The sequence below is a fragment of the Corvus kubaryi genome, unplaced genomic scaffold (genome assembly GCF_017639235.1).
Source record: "Corvus kubaryi isolate FWS band 111438036 unplaced genomic scaffold, C.kubaryi_AGA036_p1.0 split1-65, whole genome shotgun sequence".
NCBI lineage: Eukaryota > Metazoa > Chordata > Aves > Passeriformes > Corvidae > Corvus > Corvus kubaryi.
Window position 1 is genome coordinate 7,353,198 of NW_024582080.1, and position 26,141 is coordinate 7,379,338.

At 39.7% G+C, this 26,141-nt stretch overlaps 2 protein-coding genes across 5 annotated transcripts in view; one reads left to right on the forward strand and one right to left on the reverse strand.

Annotated features, from left to right (window-relative positions):
- Window positions 1-8,573, forward strand: part of SLC46A3 (solute carrier family 46 member 3) — a 13,727-nt gene extending 5,154 nt beyond the window's left edge. For all 4 annotated transcript variants that reach the window (XM_042014345.1, XM_042014347.1, XM_042014346.1 and 1 more), the window contains 4 exons: window positions 1,462-2,335; window positions 2,749-2,832; window positions 4,279-4,435; window positions 6,049-8,573. In XM_042014345.1, the coding sequence (XP_041870279.1) occupies window positions 1,462-2,335; window positions 2,749-2,832; window positions 4,279-4,435; window positions 6,049-6,136 (1,203 nt within the window). In that variant the 3' untranslated portion in view covers window positions 6,137-8,573. The remainder of the gene's footprint in view (window positions 1-1,461; window positions 2,336-2,748; window positions 2,833-4,278; window positions 4,436-6,048) is intronic.
- Window positions 8,574-10,927: 2,354 nt separating this feature from the next.
- LOC121658005 (proteasome maturation protein) lies at window positions 10,928-19,459 on the reverse strand. Its single transcript, XM_042014348.1, has 6 exons — window positions 19,380-19,459; window positions 17,865-17,962; window positions 17,041-17,101; window positions 14,891-14,992; window positions 13,122-13,215; window positions 10,928-11,473 (listed from the first exon to the last, which is right to left on the reverse strand). The coding sequence occupies exons 1-6, from the start codon at window positions 19,380-19,382 to the stop codon at window positions 11,406-11,408; spliced, it is 426 nt and encodes a 141-aa protein (XP_041870282.1). The 5' UTR covers window positions 19,383-19,459; the 3' UTR covers window positions 10,928-11,405.
- Window positions 19,460-26,141: the final 6,682 nt, after the last annotated feature.

Below are 26,141 nucleotides of genomic sequence, written 5' to 3' on the forward strand. Positions count from 1 at the left end.
CGGGAAGGATGGAACAAAGGCTTCACAAACCCCTGGGCAGCCGATCCCGGACTCTCAGGAACAGCGGCTGAAGCGGCAGGGACGGACGCAAATCCCGGGTGGCAGACGAGATGTATCCAGATGGGAAAAGCCCACGGAGGCCCAGGCAGGCAGGGCGAGCAGGGCTACAGCGTAGCGGAAGCTCAAAGCAGCAGCGGGGCAGGGCAGCCACAGCCCGGTCTCCAGCAGGGCAGGGAAAGCGGCTTTTGGGGTCCCGGCGTTGTTTCCAGCAGGAAGAAAGAACGGCCAAAAAGAAAGAAGCAGCAGCTCCTTTCTCTGCAGCTTCTCTCTCTGGACGCTCAGAGCGAACTGACCCCACACCCAGGTGTAGACAAAAGAGTAGCCAGGTCCGCCCCACTCCCCTTTTGTCTTTCTTAAGTACAGCTATTTGTCCCCTAGCAACATGCATATGGGAGAAAATTCCTTTAACAGGAAAAAAAAAAAAACAGACTAAACTAAAACCCCAACATTCTGTTAAAATGAACTCTGAAATTTTTCCCATAGTGGGTGTTTACAGTTTATTTTTTATAGTGTTAGCTGCTGTTCCTTTTGTGAATACCTGCTGTGGTGTATCTGTAGAGAAATCAATGTTTTGGACAGTTTCTGAACCCAGAGCTTTACAGTGTTTGCAAAATCAATTAATTCACATATCTCTGAGTCAGTATAATATTTAAAGTGGCATTTCACATTTTTCACTGTTATTACTGTTTGTAGAAGTAGTAGTAGTAACATTGTACAGTGGGATGTCAGAGCAAATCCTGATCTGTTTACTTGTATAATATGCTTTAGTCCATGAATTGTTTCTTGTAACCCCCTCAGTAGAATTATTTGGGAGGAAAAATTATCTCCTGTGAGGAGGAAGCATGGGGTTGTTCCTTAATCAAAGACTGGTTTACTACTGATTTCTGGGCAGTATTAAAATTGCCCAGTGCCCTTTTGCCATACCCTGTATTGAAGGAGATACTTGCAGTTTAAGATACTTACAGTTCTTTTAAGTGCATGTTCAGAAGAATCGTCCTCTTGTCTGCATTGAAACTTCTCTGTCAACACACTAATGTGTCTTAAACACTAAGTTCTGGTTTGAAATGTAACAAGGAATGTTTGAGGAATATTGAAGATCAAATTACAAAAGCAGCAATCTGAATATGCAATTCCTTTGTATTAGTGATCACTGTAATATAATGCATTCTTATAAAGATATAGTAATGCACTGTATTTCATTATAGCCTAATATAATGCCATATAATCTTATAAAACTACATTGTATGTATTCTGTTTTATAATAGTATAATTTATGATCTATAAACATGTACAGTGATATTAATTATATTGCATACTAATAATTATGTATGTAATATTGTTACAGAATTTTTTTCCCAATGTATTATAGTATTTACAATTATTTTTATTTTCTCTTTGCAGGAAGTTCAAGAAAAAGCCTCTGTTTTTAATGTGCAGTTGGACTTAACTAGGGCCATTCCCAGCCTTTTAGTTGCCTTTGTTATTGTAGCTAATGGGGATCGCCAGGGACATAAAAGGTCTTTATTTTTGCCATCAGTGGGAGCTTTGATTTCTGGTATAAGCTTCACTGCAATATCATATTTTTCCTTGTCACTCTCTGTCCTGTTTGCAGTCGCATTTATTACTGGACTGTTTGGGAGTATGGCAACTTTCCTTGGAGGAGGCTTTGCTTACATAGCAGAGGAGTGTCATGATGAGAAGCAGAAAACAACACGAATAGCTGTAGTGGATATGATTTTTGGAGTTGTATCTGGATTGGCAGGACTGTCATCTGGCTACTTTCTAAGAGGAATAGGCTTTTCATGGACATTTGTGATAGCATCTCTGCTCCATGTCATTAATATCATCTATATTGTATTTTTTCTGGAAGATACTCTAGGCATGTCTCAATTCCAGCATGAGGCACCAGTATCCTGGAAAGAACTTTTTAGGGCAACATTTTCTGGAGTGTACATGCTTTTTAAAACTGCCCCTTACAAAAAGAGAATTTTAATAATTGTGTTACTTTTTACATTTATGACTTATTTTTTTACTCTGCTGGGTGGGAGTTCACTTTTTACACTGTATGAACTGGATGAGCCGCTCTGCTGGAATGAAGTATACATTGGATATGGAGCAGCTGCATTCACTTCTGTCTCTCTGACCAGCTTTATAGGAGTTTACTTACTTTCCAAATGTCTCAAAGACATTTATATTGTCTTTATTGGGATATTTTCTTACATTGGAGGAATGATCATGGCTGCCTTTGCCAAAACTACCCTGCTCATGTTTTTAGGTGAGTTCAGAATCGGTTGTTCTGTGGTCAACAATATATATGAAAATACTGCTGTGTTATTTGTAGCAAATGCAGGTGTTGGATATTGAACATAACACCTTGAAAGGGTCATAGAGAGGTAAAATACACATGGTTGATCAGACTGATCTAGGATTTGATTAAAAGATGAACTATGTGGAGAAACGATAGAATTACTTGCTTATGATTTGGTTTTAGTGCAATAGAAATATATTTGATTTATTAATTTCCCTGTGCTTGGATAATTGTGTCTCAGTGCATATCCAGTCTGACTTTTCTGTTGCCTTTTACTATTTGGGGAACTAAGCGTTCAAAAGTATATGACTAACACATTTGCAATATATTTGTAAAATCCTGGATTTTAATTATTTCAATGTCTCATGACTGCTTTACAGTGAGAGTGCCATCTTTATTCTGCTTTATGCCTATTCCTGTTCTCCGATCCATGCTGTCAAAAGTGGTTCTCACTGGTGAACAGGGTAAGTAGAATTTGATTTTGAACAATAAAATAATATGGTGCTTCAGAACAGAGATGTATGAAGATTACCTTTAAACAAACAGATCTGTATTGGTATTTTGAGACTGCTTTTCTTTCAAGTTCCATATAATATGACCCTGTGTCTTGACATGAATGGCTTCTGGTTCTGAATTTAATATAAACAACATTGTGTTAAAAACTACTGCAAGTTTCAACCTTCAAACGAAATACTGCTCTTAAAGACCATGAGGAACTTGAAGCAGAAGAATGCTCAAGAATTATACAAGTCTGATTTCACAAGGGCTTCTGCATTTACAAGATTTTGACATGCAGCAAAAGATATATTTCTGTTACTTAGTCAGTGTCACACCTACTAATTTAGAAAGGTAAGCAGTAGGTGGTCAATCTTCAAAGCACTTGGAAACAACTGGACTTAGATCCTCGGCTATGGAGGAACCCAGCTTCATGCCTGTGGCTTCTAAACATGTCCCAAGAAATGTAACATACTACTTCTCAAAGTCCTTTCCTTATGGAACACAGAAAAAAGCATGTCAGTCCTCAAAATATGGCTATAATATCCTGTATTTTGCTTTTGGGGAGCATCTATTTTCTGGATTTTGAGAAATACCCACTTTCTATAAACATTTTCCTGAGTTGCTTTAATTTTTTAAAATATTAATCTTTGTACACTAAAAAAAGATCTCCTTGTACTAGCTGTGCTAACATACATGTTTGGTATTGCAGTTTCTTGGCATTCTTCACAGCTTTGGCTACTTGAGTAGTCTGATGCAGGAATCAGGTTCCATCCTTTTCTGCTTACCTAGTGTGATTTTGGTTATGGTCCTGTGATGACTGTGAATGCAGCTTGGGAATATGCATTCAACGAGACACTCATGGGATAGACTGCCACCCCAAAGGGTAGTTCAGTCCAAAAAATGTTGTTTGTTTCTTTTCAAAAATGAGAAGGCAATGGTTATAAGCTGAACCAGCAGTCCTGGTTGAATCAGTCTTTTCCACATATAAGAGTGAAGATTAGAGAAGGAAGAAACAAAGAAAAGTAAGAATGAAGAAGAAAACTGGAAGGGGGTAAAGGGTGGAGATATGCACAACATGGTTAGTGAGGATGAACAGGTTAAACTTCATGTGAGAAGCAAATCCAAGAAAATAGGCATGGTAACACAATAACAGTAAAGAAAAAATAGTTTCCGTCAGCAAAATGTGTTGTTTATTTGGTTTTTTTTTCATTTAAAAAAACTACCATTTTGTAAGAGTTGCCACAGAAGACAATTTCATAGCAAAATATGATCCTCTAGTGCTTCTAACTTGCATACTTGGAAAAATACTGTCAGCAGATGTATCTTTTGAACCATATTTAAAACCTTTAGTACTTTGAAGAGTTTTTGTTTTATTTTGTTTTGTTTGTAACTCACCCATTTACTTTTGGCAGGTGCTGTGTTTGCTTGTATTGCCTGTTTAGAAGCTGTGACCGGCACTATCTCACTTTCAGTTTTTAATATTCTCTATGCAACTACTGTTGCATGGTTTTCAGGCTTTAGCTTCCTCCTATCTGCAGGCCTTTGTCTAATTCCACTGTCTGTCCTGTGGTAAGTATGGATGAGGAGGGTTCTTCGACTGCCTTTGCCAGTGATTTCTATTTTGATGTGAACTGAAGCTGAATGGTTTAGTGTGGTAGTTCTCAAACTTTCCTGTCTGCTAGTGTGCTGTAGTGGCTCTAGTTTCACACCTTTTCCCTGATCCAGCTACCTTCCAACAGCTCTGTGCTGTGAATTTCCCCCAAATTGAAGTCTATCCTGAATGTACTGCCAGTGGGATACACCACAGCCTTGACTGCACGTGTGCCTTTCCTTGGTTTGAGACCTTTACATGGTCTTTCTTACAGGAAAGCCTTTCCCACAGATCACATGAAAGGCATAAGCTTAATTTTGCAATCTGAGCTCTTCTAGATGCTAATGAAGGTTATAAACATGACCAGTCACCCACTGGGTTTAATCGAAAGCTATATATCCTGGTCTTTGGTCATGGGTACCTTGTGATCCAGTGCCATTAAAATCTGTCAAAGATTTTAAAGCCCAAAAGAATAAACCTCTAAACATGTTTAAAAAATAGGCCTCTATAGCAGTTGTTTCTAATCATAATCTATTGACTCTCTAGTAATACTGACAGGGAAGTATCATTCACGAGTACTCATAAAGTAAAGGTCACTTTACTTTATTTCTAGTATAAATATTACTTTTTAGGATGCTGAAAAAAAAATCAAAATGACAGAAGAATTGCTTTTCATTAGCTAGATTTACAGGTGGGGGAAAGATGTTTTTCTTAAGAGGGTGGCATTCTGGCTGGAGACTTGTATATTTTTTCCTAATACTTAGACTTCACCTCAGCCGCCTTTTATCTCTGCATCAGCTGCATTTTAAGATTTAAATAGGCAGTGAGAATGCTGTAGATTTAGAACATTTCACATAATTTCAAATCTATTCCTGCTTCATTATAATGCTTTACACAGTCTTTACAGAGAAGCTACACTAATGGTAATGATGGTATCAGGTAGTGATGGGTCTTAGACCTGAGGGAATTGAAGCAAAAGGGTCTTGCGTGTGTGAGTAGAGTACTTTCCAGTAAAGTAATAAAATAATTGAGAAATCCAGTTACATTAACAAAGGCACAGTAAGTACTTGTTCTATTAAATATTATCTTTAGTTTAGTTCCGTGTCGTAAGGGAGAGAAAGTTTCTGTTAAGAAAGCAAACTACTGCAGAAAAGCTAACAGATATTTACCATCAATTAGTCCATCTTGCAATCAGTATTGTAGTACATCATCGCCATAAATATTTGAAAGTTATTTTTCTTTACCTTCTGTCATTAGTTCCAGATATCTGACCCTTTGAATACCCTCTCTTTGCACCTTTCTTTTTAGCATGCCATGCAGTGTTACAGATGGAGAGCAGAAAGGGTAGTTGTTCCAGTCTGTAAGAGGCAGAGTGGTTTAGTACTGTTCTCAAAGGTAGCAGTAATGATATTGTCTGATTTGTGTAACTAGGGCAAGTAGTGTCATTGCTTTTGTTTACTGAGACACATCAACAGCTTGGTGCCACAGAGCATGGCTGTAGAGTGCTATCCAATATGTTTGTTGGTGCTGAATCAGCATGCTGTACTGAACTATCTCAGCTAAAGATACCTGTCCTATCTTTGTCTTACAGCTGGCTTCTGTGCACAAGCTGGAATGGGGAGGACTTGGCTCTGCTGGTACCTGAAGAAGTATCCAGCATAGAGAGTGCTGATAGTTGAACAAAGGATCCACACACCTGGGATTTCTAATCTGACACGCAGTGGCAGGGATCGTTATGTCACACAGAAACCACAGAGATAACACAACACAATCTCCAAGTGCCCTGCAGCAATAAGCACTAAACTGGTACCACTCAATACCCAGATTCTTTTTAGCACTTGACTAAAGCTAGCTCTTAACTATGCAAATAGGCTGGCAATTGAGATTAATGTTGCTTCAGCATGAAGGAAAAAATAAGGTAGGATGGTACTCTTTCCACTTACCCTTTCTCAAGTTTGAGAATGTCAGCTGTGGGTTGTGATACATCTTGTATCACTCTAATTTGGGTGACAGAGATAAGCCTATCAACTCAGAGGACGCTAGCAGTTCTGCTGGGAGTCATTGGAGCTTGTGCCAGCTGAGGATGTGGTCCACTGTGTACATCTTGAAAGGCCTGTCTTAACAGTGAAGCCCCTACACTGTCTAAAATTAGTAAACTAAAAAATAGGTTTTTTCAGAAAGCAAGCAAACTGGAGGCAGTACTTACACCTGCTGTAAGTACACTTACTGTTCTGCAGCTAGCAGAGTGTTTGTGTAAGTTTAACATACGATGTGTGGACCTTGCCTGTGACTTAGTTCTTGAAATGGATTTTCACACAGAACTGTCAGGAACACACTGCACACTTGCAGTGTGAAGTTCAGCCTAAACCTACATTTTGCAGAGGCCATATTGCACATTTATCATTTTCCATATCTTAAGGACTGCTTACAGACGTCTTTTTGTCCCAGAGATAGTTCTTGTTTTCTAGTGAAGTTGGTACTTGGCTTAAATGTTTCTTTTAGTGAAAAGCTGTGATAGCATTTCTTACCAATAGATCTTTATTTTTTAACAACCCTGAAATGAGGTGACAAAATCAGAATCATGAATCTAATCATCTTGCACTGAATGCAGCATAATTTATGAGCACTTCAAAAGCACTTCTAATCTTCAAAGCACTTTACAAATGCTATTCAAAACGTCCTTCCATAATAGATACTATCCTCCCTGTTGCAGAGAGAAATTAACAGAGTGGACAAGTGACATGCCCAGAGCCCCAGTGCAAACTGGTGAAAGTGGCAAACCTAGGAATCAGTTTCAGCACTGACTCCTCACATTTTCCCTTAAGATCTTTAAGTAGAAATTATCCTGAGTATTAGGTTCTGGAATGCACAGTACAGCAGAAGTGTGAACACCATGCTAAGGACCACTCCCATCTGTTGATTTTGTTAGGAGTTTGACAGCCAATACTGTTCTGATCTCTCAAAGCTGTGTGTGACTCTTGTCCCCCAAAACAGATAGGTAGAGAAAGCAAAACAATGTAAACTGGTTGCCATTTAGAGAATGAAAACTCTACAAAAGCAATTACAATGACCTCACATGCACACAGCGTAGGATAAAAATGCAGCACACAGCATGTGCTGTATAATTGATGAGCTGTTTACAGCCACTGATATCCCATCCTATTAACGGAGTACTCCTGCAGAACTCCTCAGTGGTACTCCACCAAGAATAGTAATACCAAATCATGATGATACTATTGAAGATCGTTTGTAATGGAATGATTGCATTGTTTCCAAGTTATGTATCATGATCACAGAGAAGCCTGGAAGAAGGTTCAAATAAATTAAAGGAGAGCTTACTCTATTCAGGAGACCACTGTCTACTCATCACAGGTGAAAACAGGGCCATTTATCCAGGCCAGAGGGAACATGCTAACACCTCTAGCTGGCTCTTAAACTCCTGACATGAGCCAGAAAATAAAAGTGCTTACTGCCTTTGAGGTGGCCAATTTACTGCCAACTTGTTGGAAACATGAGCTGAATTCTACAGTAACCAGTAGGTCCAAAACATAATGAGTACTTGTAAAGAGATTAAGAAAACACTGATGTAAAGGATTTCAGCACAAACACGACATTGTCTTCCTTGCCTCTTCATTATGCAGTTACGTAAGGCTTTATGAAATTAACTATTTCATGCAAAACTGCCTGGAAATAAAAACACAAATGCAGAAGGGGTGTGTACCTTCACTTTCTCCTTCAGTGCACACCTCTTCTAGCACTTGGAAGCTCACATCAAAGCAAGCCAGTTCCACAGTGGTGGTGTGTCAGTCCAACTGAGGACAAACACGTACAGTTCAGGAATGGCTTTGTTATGATTTGATTTTACTGTACAAAGTACATGCTGTTTGCAAAGTGCTTCTGGTAGATGGAGCATTTAGAACTGGCTATAAATTTAGGTCAAAACACATGGAGGATATGGACTGTATTTTTAAAATGTCTAGCACAGTGCAAGCTGAGCAACCAATTACTAATATGCTTCAGACTATTAAAGCAAAATCTTCTAAGTTTATAATAATTTCTTTATTTGTGTATAAATACAAATTATTTTGACATAATAATAAAATTTGGTTTTTTAAACTCTGTTGCATGTGTAGTTCTTGCACTTTTAAATTTTGTTTTGACAAATGGCCAATGGCAGGACTGGTAGAGGATTGTTGGTGTAAACAGTCAGGAGCAGCACTATGCTATCATCTATTTTTTATGGTCATAACAAATGAGCAGCAGAGCAGGAAGATATGCTTTGGCTTCCCTCCTGCACCTGGGGAGAGGAAAGAATACTGCCCATAACATCAGACCAAGAGGAGGTGGGGAGTTGCAGAGTAGGGATAGCACTGGCACCTGCAAGAAGTCATGGTAGGGGCTTGTGTTGCACCTGCCAGACCACCAGAGCTGGAAGTGCCTCCTCTTACCCTGGCCAGATCTGTCCTAGCTCCACTGCCCATCACACCCCACTTGGCTGCCTCTGTGGGTTACTGTGTGCAGCAGTATTTACAGAATGAGGCTTGTACAGAATGGGAAGAATAGGCTGGGGCAGGAGGGCCGGTCCACAGTCCAACCACCTGCAGCACTGAGAAAGTGTAACCCTTCCTTTTTACCTCAAAAGCTTTTTGCCTCAGTCCTGCTTGACTCACATTTCTCTACGAGCAGCATCAATTCTTGCATGGGCCTCTTACACATACTGTTTACTTTCCAGCCTGGCTAACCCCTAGGATTAGCTTCCTTACAGACACAATGAACAATGCAACTTCCTGGCTCTGAATAGGGCTTGATCTTACCCATGATTATTAAAAAGTATACTAATCATTGAACAAAACTACCTAGAAATTGCATGCAGCCTCCTAATCTGCTTCTGGTTTTACACTGCACTAATGAGAAACTCTAGTAACTTGTCTTGATGTAGTTTTGCTCAGATGGAACAGCATCCAACTTTGAACCAACACTAGAAAAGGCCAACCAACTCAGTACACTGAAGTGGGGAGCTATAAGGTACCAGTAACTGTGTACAATTGTTGGATGGCTCCCTGTTTTCTTGAACAGTGCTGGTAAGATGGCAGACCTCCGAAAAATCCATGCCAGCACCTTTAGCTTGTCCTAGACCTGGTAATGTAATCCCTCAGCTTTTCTGGCCTGAGCCTTGAGCAATACAAAGCCTACTGAACCCCAAGCTTGCTTTATAACAACAGTTTAGTTTTGCTTTACACAAAACTGCAGAGGAACTTGTCAATTATAAAACAGCAGCCAATTCCGATACTTAATAAAGTATCAGAAGGACAAGGACAGCTGTAGAAAACAAAAATGTGAGGAGGTCTACGCTTACATGTTCAATTTATTGGTCCTATGTTTAACCTCCCTAAGGAAAAAAACCCAACAAATTAAACAGCTTGTACTGCATAGCACAAGCCTCTAATCTCTACAAGTTTCAAGTGAAAGACAATTTCAGAAGCTTGACTTATTAAATGAAACAAGTTTATATATAAAACCAAATAAAACCACCACTGAAGTAAGTCGTACTATCATCTTAATGTTTCCAAAATGCTGCAACATTTTGCACATAAAAGCACTATAAAATTAACAGGACAGAAACTAGAGGCTTTGGCCCACATGGATAGGGGATTTGTAGTAGCTATAAGCCCACTGAAAAGCAGAAGAGATGTTTGCAGCTGTGGTAAGAGGTTTATAGCAACATTCCTCCTAAAATTATCTACAACAGAACACTAATTACATTTAACCAAGTCATTAAAACCCGCTGAATAAAGATAGTTCCTGTTTTAGAAATACTGTTTCAAGTTCTTCATATCTGGCAACAGATAACATTTTTTGAACCACAGACTTTTTTTCCTAATAAACCACATTGTATTAGCTGCCTTGTAGGATTGATATAACATGTACAAATGTATGACACCAGAAATAGTTGTTACAACCCTGAATTTAAAAAATAAAAACACTCAAGCACACAAAACCCCTTCCAGTGGTCTGCTCCTTTAAAATGCGTATTTAAGTATAAATCTCTCATTCTTCCTTAATTAAGATCTGACTTTTGTAAACCCACAAATAATTATTTCTGTATGTGTACCACCGTTCATGTTCTTACTGCAGCAGCTTTATTAGGTACTTTCATAATTCTGCATTCTTTCTGAATACTAAAATACCTAGACCTGGGAGCGCTCTTTTGGATTATGTTCACAAACAGATTTTAAAACATCTCTTTAAACCCCAAGTGGAACTTGCTTCCACTTTCAGAAACCAAAATACCCTCTCAGAGACACATTAAGCCCATTCTTACAGCAGTATTTCCAATGCTACACAAAAGCTTAAGGGCTCACTCATAAACAGCTGTCAACAGAGGGGTACAACGTATGTAGCAGGACACCACTGGCAATGCCAAAGTTGAAGACCTTTAAAGATATGCAATAAAAAGGGACGACACTGTGTCATGGATAAGAGATTCTTGATTTAGGATTAAATATATTTTGGAACGCAACAGCATTTATAGCAAACTTTTTTTCAATAGTTTAAAAAGTGTATGGAAATTTTCATGAACAAAGAGTTACGCAACGGAAAATACCTTCCTCTTCCTCCATTAAATGCATTTACCACAGTAGTCAGTTTTAAAATGCGTGGGTATTTTTGAATTTCTTGCATACATACTTAGAATTTCCATATTTAAGAAGCTATAGTCCTGAGCAGTTCATGAAAAGGCATTATTTAAACTACCTAGTTACAGGACATTTGTATGATTGATAACAAGCACAGAACAATTTATAGACTTTAAACATTTAATGTGCCTTTTCATTAAGGAAGGCAAGTGATAACTAGGCCTGCTTAACACTGTGAGTGTCAATTTAGTACCATGTACTTCAATCTGCACTAGAAAGACACACACAAAACATTTTTGTGAAGTGTATTTTGTTACAATAAACCGAGCTTGTGCTCCATCATCATGTGTGGTTCTCCCATAACCTCACTCTGGGAAGGATCTGGAAAAAGAAAAGTTGACAGTATGAGGCCTTTACCAAGCTACAAAGACCAACAACAATTAATGACGGTGAACATTTTTTTTCATTATAATGCTTAGTGCAACAGTTACTTGATTGATTTTTGACAGTGTTACAGAGTGTAGATCTGTAACTCAGAAGTCTCTATCCAAAGCACTGATCAGAGAACAAACACATACATTGTGGAACAGCTTGTCATAAGGACACACACATTTCAAGTAAAACCAACCAGTTTTACGTAAGCACATACTCCTACTGCCTGAATCTCAAAGGGATTACACTACAAGTTTAGTGTTTGAGAAAACTCAAGTCTGACTGAACGTTTTTTCCATTGTTGGCCTACACCTCTTTCCAATACAACTTCCCTGCACAATAGGACCTCACAGTTCTCCCTTCTGTTAGCTGGGACATACTCCTGGTTTCTCTTCTCCACCCAACTGCCTAGTTTCACAGAAATTCTACATCTGTAAGTCTCTCTGAGATTTCCTCCATTCTGTACAGTATAATTGACATTAGCCACTGTACTCAAAGGCTACCAAGGAATGTGCAGAAGACACAAGAGAGACCAATACTGACAGTATGAATTTCTTTTCCATACAAAAAAATTTAAAAAAAACCAACCAAACAAACAAACAAAGAAAATGAAGAAACAAACCCAGGGCCAGAACACAGATTGTGACTGGGAGAAGTACTTCTTTATGGGTATATCAATCATGTTTTCCTTCCATAAATAAGACACATTAATGCCTCAGATTCCTCCAGAGACAACAAAAATATCTAATCCACTTCTACCTGATAAATATAGCCTTCTCAAAAACACTTGTGACCCACTCACTCCTCAGCACTCCATAAAAAACTAACAGCTTGTTGTGAGCAACAGTAAATAACCAAATTTCTACAAATTATGTTCAGCATTGCTCTACCCCCATAGAACCACAAAAGCCCAAGATCCTTCCCTTGGTCCCTGCATACCCATCTCAGAAAATAACCCCAGATTTACACCATGTCTCTAGATTCAGATTTGTTCCTCCATTATTTCCAGCTTTGTATCTCCCCAGCTATTTCCATTCTCCAATCCCACTTCCATGATATTCTCTGCCTCCTTCCAAGTCCTAACTACAGCTAGAAATATTTTGCTCAAAAGCCGTTTTTCCAGATTTATTCTATTCCACCCATACTAAAAGTCAGCAGACCACTGCACAAGTGCAGCCTGTTCAGCTCATTTGAGGAAGCCTTTCCCCTGCTGAGTGTCTGTTTAATTAGTTCTGTGTCTCTTCTCTAACACCTCTTCTTAATTACAGAACTTAAAAAATTTTGCAACCTCTGCTTGTCAAAATCTGCACAAGTACTTCAAAAGTTTCTGAGGAAAGAGCATGGATAATCTACTCCTTTAGGAACCCAGCCTACAAGCAAATACTGTCTTGCTCAGTATTTCAGAGTAATTGCCACATAACTTACAGCTGAACCACATTTATTTCTCCTTCCCCAGTGCTTCTTTGCTTTTAGGATTTAATTTTGTTCTTTGTATTTTGGGAGTTTAATTCTCTTGTTCACTAGAGGCAAAGAACTTCACAGCTCCCAAATTTTACCTTTAATTGTTTCCATAACACTAAAGCCAGAATGTATTTACCATTAAGGATATCCTCAAAACCAATGCATTCATCATTTCCCCTCAAAATATCCATTGCCATGTTTGAGCTGTGAAGAAATGGGAGACGCTGGACCTGTAAAAAGAGTTCAAGCAAGAGTTCAAGTTTCTGCGAGTCTGAAATTGAAAGAGTTCATATTTGGATTTCTCAGTCTGGGAAAAGTCAACAGGCAGAAAAAACAACACTGAAATAAGAGAACTACTGGCACACAAAGACACACAAATACCATCTTCCTTTTGGTTATCTAATTGAAAAGAATACCCTTCAAATAGATTTTTAGCTTTCACTGTGGTGTAGCTACTACAGCAAATACTACACTTCAAAAAAATAAAGAAGTACTTACTTTCTCCTCTGTAAAGCTCCTCTCACATAAAGCTGAGGAGCTTCACACCCTGAGGTCAGTACTGGGCGATTGATGTATACTGCAGAGTTTGGAAACTACATTCTAAGCCTCCGACATCTCTGACACAAGTCAGGAATACAAGCGAAAGAGCTATATTGACTTTCACATTCAAATATAATCCCCCTTTTAACTAATCTAAATCATAATTATGTCTCTGATCTCAACCAATTCTTAAGCTTCAAGTCCAGTCCCAGTTACTTTCAACACTCTTCTGTACCCTTCACCCACAGTATTTCCAAAAAATTTTCAAGTGGCCCACACAGAATTCAGAGCATAAATATTCTGAGAATGCATTCAACGCTACAAGAGATACTTCTGTTAAACCACAAGAAAACTTGTATATCCAACACGAATCTGGTAGTGAAAAACCTTCTGATCACCATATTTCTCCCACCCATCTCCCAAAACCACTTCTGGAAGACCCACTAACAGGATATCCTCACCTCCCTCCCTCTCTGCAATGTGCTAATGTACATTAGGAAGAAGATTCATCAAGACAGCACAGCTGAGACCAAGGGATGTTTTCGTAAGTCACATCCTGACTTTTACATCTTCAGGACCAGTAACTTCTGCAAAGCTTAATGCAGCTCACTATGGTTTAGTAGCACCTGATCACTCAAAGGGAGTACAAAATTGCTCTAACTCACTTGGAAAAGCTACTCTTAGTAGCTTGACTACTTTCAAGAAGACAAAAAAGTTTACTAGGACCAATGAGTTTTCTATGTTTCCCTTTCTCCAGCTACCCTCAATCCTAAGAGAAAAGAAGAAAAAGGAGACAGACTGAGCTTCTCAATTAAGAGTTAAAACCTTTGAACTTAACTCCCTGTAGACCTCCCTTGATCTTACAAGAAAGGCTGCGGAACAATAAGCACATAGCAAATTCTCTGTTTCAGGTTTCACATTACCTCTGTATCTACTCCCAAATCACTACCTGCTTCAGACCCCTAAGTCTCTTTTCCCTACAGGTGCAGAGATTCCTTCCCATGAAGGTCATACATTCTGCAGAGGAAAGTATTAATTTTAGGAATCAAGACTCAATTCCTCCTGCTTTTCTCTGAAGGCTTACAGGAAGCTAGTTCAGAGACTACAGCAGTTACCACTTCATCAAATAACTAATAAAACAACAGCAGCTAAAAGGCTTTAGCATATTGACTGTTCTAAAAATTAATAACTGCACTGTTTGGTTCACTGTTTTTAACAGCAGTTTCTTAATAGTGAAATAACTTCTTTTGGAAACATAAGTTTTCTCAACATCTCAACAAAGAAAGATGTGCCTCTGACAGCATGTTCCAAAATAAACATTTTTTCAAATGGCTTAAGTTACACCAGTTGGATAAAAATACCTACCTGTTTCACTGCTCTGAATTCCATCTGCAGCTTTAAAGGTGCATGGATTCCTTGAACATTTCTCAGTCTGGCAAAGTTGGTTTTATCTTGATTTAACTGGAACTGCCACAAACAATATTGGTTTTTATTTTAGAAAAAGTTACTTTCAAGTACAGCCATAGAAGAAATTTGTGACATCCTACTTAAAATAACCTACTTACTAAATTTGTATGTAAAAATTCATTAATACCATCAAAAATGTCTCAAGTGTAGAGGAAAGAAAGTGCTCCAGTAAGATTTGTTCTATGAAGCTGTAATTGGTTTTTGCTGGATTTTATTCCAAATTAATAGCAGCAATTTTATTTTGCTATTTTTTATAATCAGGACATGTAACACCACCAAGTGGTATAGTTTTGCACTACTTTACTACAATATTGTCTGGATGAACAGGAAGCTAAGTCCAGTTTAAAGATCACAAAAGCCAATTTGATGTCACTGTTAATCATCAAAAACTATTTGAAAACACTTGATATACTTCTTTTCTGATCAAGCAGGAAAACAGAGCACCACTTACACTCCTTATGATTGTGAAAAGCAAATGAAAACTCATTTTTACCAAATGCTCTCAAAGTGATCAGTAAGTCAAATAAAATCTATTTAGTAGAGGCTTTTTAAAGAATAAGTGGTCACTCATGCATACTGGAGTACAAAGTAGTAAGTTATACTTAATATCAAACCTAAGCATAAATAATCAAAAAAATACAAACCTCTAATTTTAAAATCTGTACTCCACCACCATGACAAAAGACTCTTAGTATGAGAACATCAACCCATTTATGAGAAGCGATCTCAAAAACCAACAGGAAAATACAAGTCAAAGGCATAACAAGCATTTTCTTTGTAACAACTGTACTGAAAGCTCTTCAAAAGTTAGCAGAAAATACTATTTATATGCCTCATCCTAACCGTATAATTCTGGTTACATTATTTTTCCGTTTCTTTTATTTTATAGAGATAAGGATTTTTGGATAGCAGAAACATTTGGTTTCTACCAATGCTACTTGGAATAACCTTTTTAACATTTTTAGCAGTAAAAACAACCATAACTATCTCAGGCTAAGCTACGTCTTTTCCCATTCAAATATACATGAAAATAATTCTTAAACTGGCCTTAAACTTACAGAAAATTTAACCACATGTGGGAGAAACAATTTAGAAGATTCACATACTTCTTAGGGGATAATGTGGCCTGTTTTATTTCTGTGCCTTTTTGTCTCTTCAGCATCTTTTAATTATGCAGGTTTTATATAGCAAAAGAGACTTATCAGAGTTTATAAAGAGTTAAAACTAAGTTACAGCAATCAGTTAAAAAAAATCAATTGACAAATAGCTCTGAAACATTTATAGTATTTATAAATAAGCTCATGAAGTTGGTGTCGCAATAACATCATCCTGTTAATGCAAGGCAACACTAACACTGGCTAAAATTAAAACATATTAGACATGACAGCCAGACCTTGTCACGATGCTTAACCTAGCACTTTGGAACATTCTATCAAAATAATGTCTTTGCTTCAGGATAGTTTGATACATCGTATCTTCTGTGCTGACAAAACAGGCACCACAGACATTCAGTTCAACCAGCAAGTCCGGTCTCCTTCTACCTTTGACAGACCACTTCAGAATGTCCACAAGTGATGACTGAGCCAGACCAGATTGCAAACACTTAATGGCAAACTGCAGGTGTAAAATGTCTAGATGGGATCAAGCAATGTATTGAAAAATAAATTTTCACAGGCTGTGTTCACAGGCTGAAAGTCTGAGAATAAAGATACGTGGTAAATCTACAGACAAAATTGGAGGATCTGCCTTCCAGAGGCGACAGGTATGCCCCTGGCCTACCTATGGAGGCTGCACACACACTTTTAGATGACTAAACCTGACCACACACAAGTCCCTACTTGGAAGGCTGCTTATGCACTTGAACTGGAGAGATATAAAGTAAGAGATTAACAACATAGAGATTTGTCAACTATTGTTGAACATCTTCATTCTCTTAAGACCCTGCTCATTATTTGTTACTGCACAAAGCAGTCCAGATAACCACATTGTTAATTTACACTTTGTAATTAGTTAACTGTGAAGATGGCTACATTTGATGTTAAACTTACATTCTTTTCTGTCAGCTCCAGTGGGTGGCTGGGCAACAATTCATTTTTCACACTTGTAAAGCTAGAAGAATAAGTAGAAAAGACATTAACTTCAAATTAATTGGGATATAGTTTTTTAAATTGCATTTCAATTTAAAAATTGTATCTGAGATACAAACACCAGCCCACAGAGAGACACAAGTAGCAAAGTCTGAACCACAGAAAAAAAGATCAATAGTGAAGCAGCAACTAAAACCTCTAACTACAGCACTACCAGAAGAAAGTTTCAGACATCCTTTATGCTTGACAAAATAGAATGTGTTTTTCTTTCGTGATTCCTTTCAGAAAGAGATGAAAATATTAATAAATGAAAACATTACATGTTTAATTATGCCCAAGCTACACTGTATCGTATTTTGAAGTCTCCAAGCTTTCGCAATGGAATACTGTACATACCTTCCCCCCCTAATGCCAGCTGTATGGCATTTTAAATTCCATGAACTTATTTTGGATTCACTACCCAAGACAGAGACCTAAGTTCTGAACTCAGGTAAAAATGGCAAACTCCAAACTATTTTTATTATATTACTTTTGAGTTTTGTCCCAATGCTAAAATTAACCATTTCCCACACTGTTATGACACACTTACATAAACGTATATTAAAACTATCAGATGTTTCACAATTATCAATACTTTGCTGTTTCTTTTCCGAAGAACAGTAAAAGAGGTAAAAGCCTGTTTGTAACACACCCTCCAAGAAACTTCTGTAAAAAGCCAACCTTTAGCATATACCGAAGTTCAACACTGTCTGTGACACAATTCAGCAAGCAAAAGTAAAGCGTACCCTCTGCGCAGAAGATCATGACCTTCGAATAGCCCTGAGGCTGCAACGTCTGTAAATGAGATACTATCCTTCAACAGAGAAGCAGTGCCTCTGGAATTCTGGAACAAAAAGAAAAAAAAAAAAGAAAAAAAGACGGGAGGATTACTTCAACAGAACCAGGCCACTTTTGTATGGGCCACCAGGCCAGGCAAATGAAAGGAAGTGCTCAAAGTCTCCTTAAAGTACTCCTGGACAAGCCCTAGACTTTAGGAGTTTCTTTAAAATAGAGACGAGACAAAAACACAAACAAACACCCCAAAACATAAACCCCACACTAATATAGAATTCTTTCAGAGAGTCTGACTAAAACTAAAGGTACTGACAACATTTTTGGATCTCGTTGACCCAGATCAAGTTAAACTCACACTATACCCCCTGTTTGTTCCCACGCTGGTCTACAGGGATGGAAAGGAAAGAGGCAAGTCCTGACAGCTGACAGGACAGAAAGGAGCATTCTTTCATTTACTGCAATACTGACACAATTAAGATCAAATCGAATTTAGCCATGGTTTGAGGTTGCCATAAAGAGGAGAAGGTGTATTCAAGCAGTCTAGTATGCCACTTAACTGAAAGAACAAAGGAAAATAATAACTTGTAGTGAATCACCAGAAATCCACAGACTTACTAAGTACTATTTACTAGTAAACTAGGCCACTAATTTCGCTCTAACCTAACCGATTTTACTGAAGTGATTTTAGGATTGCTCATAAAAATTGCTCCACCAGTAGGGCAATGTCTAATAAACAGCAGAACGTGACAGGAATAATCTCTGGAAGGTGACAGTGACGAGCATTTCAGTGCAAGGGTTTCCTCCAGCAGCACTGTCAGATCCAACAGAAAGCTCATGCTTACAGTTAAGATCTTTTGTACCAACATGTGAGCTTTCAGTAACATAAGAGCTATAAGACAGCCCTCCTGTAGTTACATGCGTATAAAGCATCTACCAGTTTACACACTCAGAACTGACCAGACCCTTGTGAGACTGCTGTAAATGAAAGGATTAAAGAGATACGATACCTGGGGGACGTGAGAAGAGGGAAGATCAAAGTTAAAGTCACGGAGAAAACCACGGAACACTCCCCAAAAGCAGCACTCTCGAGTCACACCAGTGCCCGGCCCGTCTGAGGCGGTCCCAGCACCGCTGCCCACCGCGGAGGGCCGAGGCGTGACCTCCCTCCCGGAGAGCTGCGCCGCACGAAGCCGCAGGCTGCGGGAGGCTGGGCTCCCTGTCCCGCCCCGCTCCCAGGGAAGGGCTTTAACCACAGCCGCCACGCACCCTTCGCGCCCATGAGGAAGCCCGCCATGGCCGCACCGGACCCCCGTGACTCAGCACGGTCCCGCCGCCCCCGGGGACACCGAGAGGGTGAGGGGAGGGGGGGGCTAGCAGAAGTGGCGGGGTGGGAGGCCTAGTCCGAGCCAGTCCGGCGCAAGGACACCCCTGCCCGCCCGCCCAGCTCCGCCGCCGCCCGCACTCACCATCTTGAGCCCCCACCGCGCGCAGCCACTTCCGCCGCCGCCGCCCGCTCACTTCCGCCCCTCCCCGCCCCGCGTCAGCCGTGAGGGGGCGGGGCCGCGCTGGGGGCGGGAGCGGGTGCGCTGAGGGGGCGGGGGCTGATGGCGGCTGCCCCTCCCCGCCCTCAGGGGCGGTGTGAGAGGTGAGGGGGTCATGTCCCGGCCTGTCCCTTCCTTGGCCGTGGCTTCCGTGCTCGCAGGGCTGTTTCTTGTAGACCGAACGCAGCGTTCACAGAAGCACAGAATCGGTTAGGTTGGAAAAGACCTATGAGAGCAGCGAGTCCAACCTATGACCAAACACTGCCATGCCAACGGCATCATGGTACTGAGTGCCACATCCGGTCCTTCCTTAGGCACTTCCAGAGACGGTGACTCCACCACCTCCCTCGGCAGCCCATTCCAATGTTAAATCACCCTTTCTGTGAAGAATTGCTTCCTCATGTCCAACCTGAACCTCTCCTGACAAAACTTGAGACGATTTCCTCTTGTCCTGTCTCTTGTTATCTGGGAGAAGAGGCCAACCTTGCCTGGCTGCATCCTCCTTTAAGGCAGTTGCAGAGAGCAGTGAGATCACCCCTGAACCTCCTCTTCTCCAGGCTAAAACTCCAGGCCGTTCTCACATGCCACCAAAGCCCAGCTGTCTCAGTGCCACCGTGGCCCCAAGCAGGAGCTGGAATTGACTAATACCTTCCCATAGCGGACCAAGGCAGCCATGTCTGTGGTGTCTGGTGTGGGGAGCTTTTCTTGGTCAAACCCATCCTGTCCTGCTCGGCTACAGGCAGCAAAAGCTGCTCGGGTGACACCAACAGCATCACAGTGCTGACAGCCTGAGGTGGTGAAACCAGGCAGTGATGCTTCCAGTGGTAAACACGGCCTCAAGCTCTGGGCTGGCCATGGAACGCTCCTGGGCATCGCTCTGCAAACAGGAGGTGTCAGCATGAACTGTCCTGGCAGGGACCTCAGGCAGCCCTCAGGCCTTGTCCTCAGTGACCAACAGGCCGCAGCAGGTTAATCTTCCTGAGTTTTGAGAATGGTGGATAAACGCTGCTGTGTTAGTAGGCAGGTACTAACAGCCACAGTATCTGCATGATAACAGAATTAGTATTAGCTTGCACTTAAAGAACTTTGAAAGATTTTCTGTGAATCACGAGAGAGTTTTCCACATATTTCAATGCATAGCTCCACATGTGTATCTGGGATATCTATTTTATATGTTTCTTCTGAGACCTGTAGCTCATTCAAACCTTTAACCTTTTAATTTGGGTCACCCTTAGTAACCTAAATTGAGCTGCTGTTGCAAATTTTATATGTGGCAATTAAACACCATCTCTCTCTCACACACACACATGCACATACACACACAGAGGCAGTATTTAAGTAGGAATTTTATATATGTTTTAATGGTACTCAGATTTGAAAAAAAAAAAAAGACTGAAAAATTAATACACTTTATAATCAATTTTCCTCTTTCTTGTGCAAAATCTATCCACCTCTTAAACCGCTCCCTACCCCCGCATTCTCAACCCAAGTTCTGGCCCTTTGTATTCAGGTCTTAGGTTTAAAGCAAAAACTTCAAAAGATTGAGAATGGAGGACTGGAGTTTTTAAAAGAATTTTTAGGAAAATGAGTACCACAAAGGTTTCTCTGATCTTATAATTATAATGGGTACTTGGTTATTGTGGTGCTGGATTCATTATTATAGAATAGATGTGAATACAAAAAACAAATCAAGTTCCTGTTTAACTGCAGCTTACAGAAAGCTAGGTTTTGTCACTAAATGTATTTATTTATTGACTGAGTTTGTTGATCAGGATATGACTGTAGAGATGAAACATCTAACTTTCAAAGTCATTCTTGCAGGACGCAGACAGGATGCAATCACTCCATGTACATTTTTGACATCACTGTGATCCAGTCTAGGCTGCATAACATAAAAGGACATACATTGCAAGAAAGAACTGGTTTTCCTTTAGAGGCTTTCACACTAGGGAAAACTTCCAGACATAAACACAAATCACACACATATTTTTCTCATCAGATTACCAAGTATTTCAAATTGGAGCGAGGCTTGATTTCTTTCACAACTAACTTTGCTTTAATGATCTTACAGTGAGCATCTCAACAGTGGGTGATTGGGTGCCTCTCTGCAGCCCTGCTGCAAGTAAACAGGAGTTACATGAGCAATTGTCAGGCTGGCCAAACGTGTGATCAGAAGTGAGAGCCCATGGTGAGCGATGAGCACTTTGACCACTCAGAAGCAGTGGGTATGGCTGCTCAGCGTGTTGCAGGTGATTTCAAGGCTGCCACCAGCACCGGGGTCACCAAAGTGCAGACAGGAGCCCACAGGCCCTGCACCAGGCACAGCAGCCCCGGCACACAGTGCCCTGTGTGCTGAAGCCTCCCTGCTGGGGAGCGGTGCTGGCTGCAGGGCTGGATGCTCTGCCTCAAGGCATCTCCCTGGCAGATGGTAACGTGATAGAAAGTGAGATGCAGTGACTGCAATTGCTAAAGGGGCCTTCTTGTCTGGGGACACTCTTTTAAGAGGATGTGGACATGTTAAAATTAGTGTGAAAGTACCTATGGCTTCTCAAAATTGGTTACTTCCATAAAGTTAGGATGTTGAATTTCACGTTGCCTTTAAAGATAAACTCCAAAATTTTTTTTTTTGAGAATTTTTTTTCATCACTTTGTGTTGAAGAGGTCTGAAATGTATGACTGTTTCAAGTATTTTTTGGATATTTTTTACCACAGCATTTTTGGAATGTCAAATCTGATCTTTTTGGTTTAGCTACAGGACTTCACTGAAGATTCGAGCTATTCTTAGACTATGGATACTTTTATCTTTTAGAAATGAGGGAAGTGTTTCCTCTTTTTTTAAAAAATGGTAGTGTTCAAATGGTCTTTTATCAGTTAAATTGGTATTAAAAACCAAAAAACCTCAGTAAACAAAGTTTAGACAGCCTGACCTAAAGCAAATTCTGGTTCCAGTTACTTAGCTTTCTTTTGCCTGGATCCCAGCATGGCATAATTTTGTGGAAGGTCTGTACATTTCCCACTGAAGCCTCCGGAAGAAAGGTGGATTCAAAAATTGTCACACAGAGGCACAACATTAGCTCAAAACCTGCTTTAACATAGCAGTAGAGTTCCCAGAAGAGACTTACCTAACCCTAACCCCAACCCTAAAGATTTTTGTGGGTGGGGCAAAGGCTGCTGCATACCAGCCTCCTCTACCTGTGGAAGAGGGGACCTGCAGAAGCCAGTTCTCTTCTGGGAACTCTACTGCTATATTAAAGCATATTTTGAGCTCATATGTCCTGATTTTCTGCTAAATTAGGTTGTACTTTTTACCTCTCCCATTCCCAGAGCTTTGTTGTGTGTAAGGGTTGAAAGATGGAAATAACTATTGATTTACAACATCACTCCTACTTAATAGTAGCAAAAGGAGTATGTTCTCCAAGGAATTTGTCTTTATATCCATGTTTTTTAATATTGATGCAGCTTTGCCACTTTTCAAAATATAATTCCTTTGACATATCAGTGTCAGCAATCTGTTCTGACTACGTGAACCTCTATCAGAAGAAAACCTTTATCCTGTGGGACTGGGAAACTCTTTCACTGGTTTCTGTCAACAGCCAGTTATAATTTGTTAAAGTGAAAGTACTTTTTATTTGTTTTTAATCAAATCAAATAAACACATTTTCTTTGATCTTTAAGAACTCCTTTCTTGTTAACTTGCTTTATACTTTTATGTTTTGGATTCATTGTAAATCTAATTATTTAAAAAGTTATTTTGTTTTACATTATTAAACCTTTTCTGAATTTAAGATAAACAGGGGCATGTTTTGTTAAAGATTAAAAATAAATTTCACACAAAACTGCAAAACGTAGCAAAGATAATAACGTGTAGGCGTCAGAGTGTTCCAAAACAAGACTCTCTAGGGGCTCTTCTGAACACAGGCTTCGTTAAAACCATGTTCTGAAAGGGCTCAGGAAACCCCTGTCTCTAACCCACCCTTTCCTGAAGCTGGTGAAAGTATTTAGAAAAAAGTTACTGTTGCAGGGAGACAAAAAAAAAAAAAAAAAGAAAAAGAAAATCCCACGTATTGCTGAAGGAGATTGTTTTTTCCTGTTTGTTTATCAGCAAAATCTACAATTTGTAGGAATTTGTAGGATCTTCTTTAGTCAAAACTTTCCCATCCTCATGGTTCAAAAGCAGCAAGCAGTCCAATAGGTGACCAGAAAGACAACATTGGGATCTCTATGTGAATGTAGATTTTTTAACATGCTGTAGCGTCTAGGCATCTCGTGGGGAAATAATACTAACAATCCCTCATTTCGTTATTTAATTTATAAGTCATCAGTGAAATTTAAGTGAAAAGATAATATATCTGTATAAGTGTGTTCAGTTTCTTTTTTGGTAAGTCAGACAAGGGAAGCCAGCTGTTTTTTTAATCCAAGTAATGTGCTTGGATTAAAAAAGGAGTCCTTGTTCTGTAGAAGTGATGACTTATTTTGTAGCTCGTCAGTGCTTCTGTAAGTCTAGGAGTACTTTATTTGTACTAATCCGTTGTTTGTACTCTGTGAATCTGGGCTTCCCTGCGCTCTTTGTGCAGACTCAGAAAAGCAGGATGCTGCACTGGGAGAGCCGGTCACTAGGGGATGCTCAGTACCCAAACACCCCGCGCCTGCCTCCCTCAGCGCTTGCCAGCCGCCTCTGCTCAGACTCGCTCAGATGCTCCTGGCTGGGTTTGAGTACTTTTTCACTCGCAGTGCTGTGAGAATTATGACAAAACAAGGTCAAAAGATAAAAAGCAAGTATGTGCAACAGCTGAAGCTATATGGGCAATACTTGACAGAATGCTGGTAGGCTTATTTCCCAGTTAATGGATTGATAACTATTTTCAGTAAGCTCTGTTACCTCCCTGTGACAATATTAAACCCTTCAGCCTGAGTCCAGCGTTTAACCAAGCCAGTGTTCATGTAGTCAGGACCTCACTGCTGAGGTCTGAAACCAGGTCCCTCATGAGAATTCAAAGGAAAATATTTTTGTCTTTCCCCTTAATCTGGAGTGATTTGTCTCCCAGAAGCACACCCGCTCTGAACATATAGGTGAGACTGAGAGCACATTTCCTGCGAGAGTGTCTTCCTATGGGAAACCTTGAATTTAATTAATGGTAGTCACAGCTGAAAGAATTGAATGGAACGTTACTTCCTAGTCCTGCTACTGTGCAGGAAAAAAAATCACACAAGAGTTTGCCAAAATGCCTAGCAGCAAAAGGGGACTCTGAGACTGCTCTGACTCATAGCTATATCCATTAAGCAGCTAAATAATCAGAAGTCACCTTAATTTCCTCCTCTGGCTGAATACAATAAATGAACCCATGATCACCAAACTGAAAATTTGGCATTCTGCACAGAAAACAGGCATTTTCAGCAAAAATATATGCATCAGTAAGAATATTTTTTCTTTTGCCTCTAAGAAGCTGTCAATCAAAAAATTTCTCCATGTGCATTTTCTGTTATTTTAAAAATGAAATTGTGACAAAGTTTCTGATCCAGCCACAATGTGCTACTTAAGAATTAGGCACATGGATATCATGGTGGCGTCTGGCTTAAAAATAGTTAAGGCTTGAATCTTCAAAGGCAATTATGTGTTGAACTCCTCAGGATGTGAGCCAGCCAGTGCCTAGGTTTAGCCAGCAAAATCAGAAGTAGGTCTAGAGCTTCTCAAACATTGGCCAGGCTTGGGTTTAGGTTCAAATCTGATGACTCATTTCTGAGAAAACTACAGTTTGCTTGCTTGTAGGGAGACAGAGGTCATAGCTTACAGTAAGCTCACATGCAAGCCCTGACACCCATAGAGGGCTTGCTCGACTTACAGAGGGTTCCACACAAGTGCAGTGATCCCACAGACTGGAGACTGGAGTTCACTGAGGGAGCAAAATACAACATTGTTTTTGTAATGGAAAGCTATTGCACTGTTTCTGCAGGAAAAGCTCTTATTGCATTTAACAATATTATATTGTAAAGGGTGTTGGTTGGTAGTTAATTGTTCCTAAGGAGAAAATAATGTATTGCAAATTTTTCTGTTGTTCCTACTTTTTTTTTGGGGGGGGGGGGGAACTATTAGTATACATTTTCCATGGATGATTTTATTTGTACTTCCTTACTGCAGGTTTTCCACATAATGGGCCTAACTTGTTTTGCTCTTTGTATTGCATCTCTTAATTCTGAGTCTTTACAGCTACCTGTTCTATGGCATGAATTACTTTTTTGTTATATGTGTCATACTAACAGCTTAAGTCATGTTCCTGTGCTCCAGTTTATTGCTGTGAGATGCTGATCGTGTGTTGCTGGAACTTTGTTACAATAAGATTTCCTATTGAGTTTATACCACATCATGCTTGTGACGGAAACTGTCAGTGAATTCAAAGAGTGGCAGCTTTGTACTTATTAAGTACAGAATATTGCAGCAAAGAGCCAATACAAGTTTTTTTGCACGAAGTTATTGAAGCACATACCATTACAAAGTTGTTAAGAAAGTTTTGAATTTAACATATTGAACTGAAACTAAAGAGAAAGGAAATAAACTAAGATAATGCCACTGGGTAAACTCTCTATTTTTAGCTCTATTATTGCAAACAAAGATTGTGGATCAGCTTCAGAGTGGCCTTCAATGGAAAGAAAGAAAGAAAGAAAGAAAGAAAGAAAGAAAGAAAGAAAGAA

Excerpts from the sequence above, each read along its gene's own strand:
- LOC121658005 (XM_042014348.1), bottom strand. Across the intron at positions 14,993-17,040 it reads TGGAGCTGACAGAAAAGAAT|TTCCAGTTAAATCAAGATAA; the intron begins GTAAGTTTAACA and ends TGTTTGTGGCAG. Across the intron at positions 13,216-14,890 it reads AATTCAGAGCAGTGAAACAG|GTCCAGCGTCTCCCATTTCT; the intron begins GTAGGTATTTTT and ends CTCTTTTTACAG.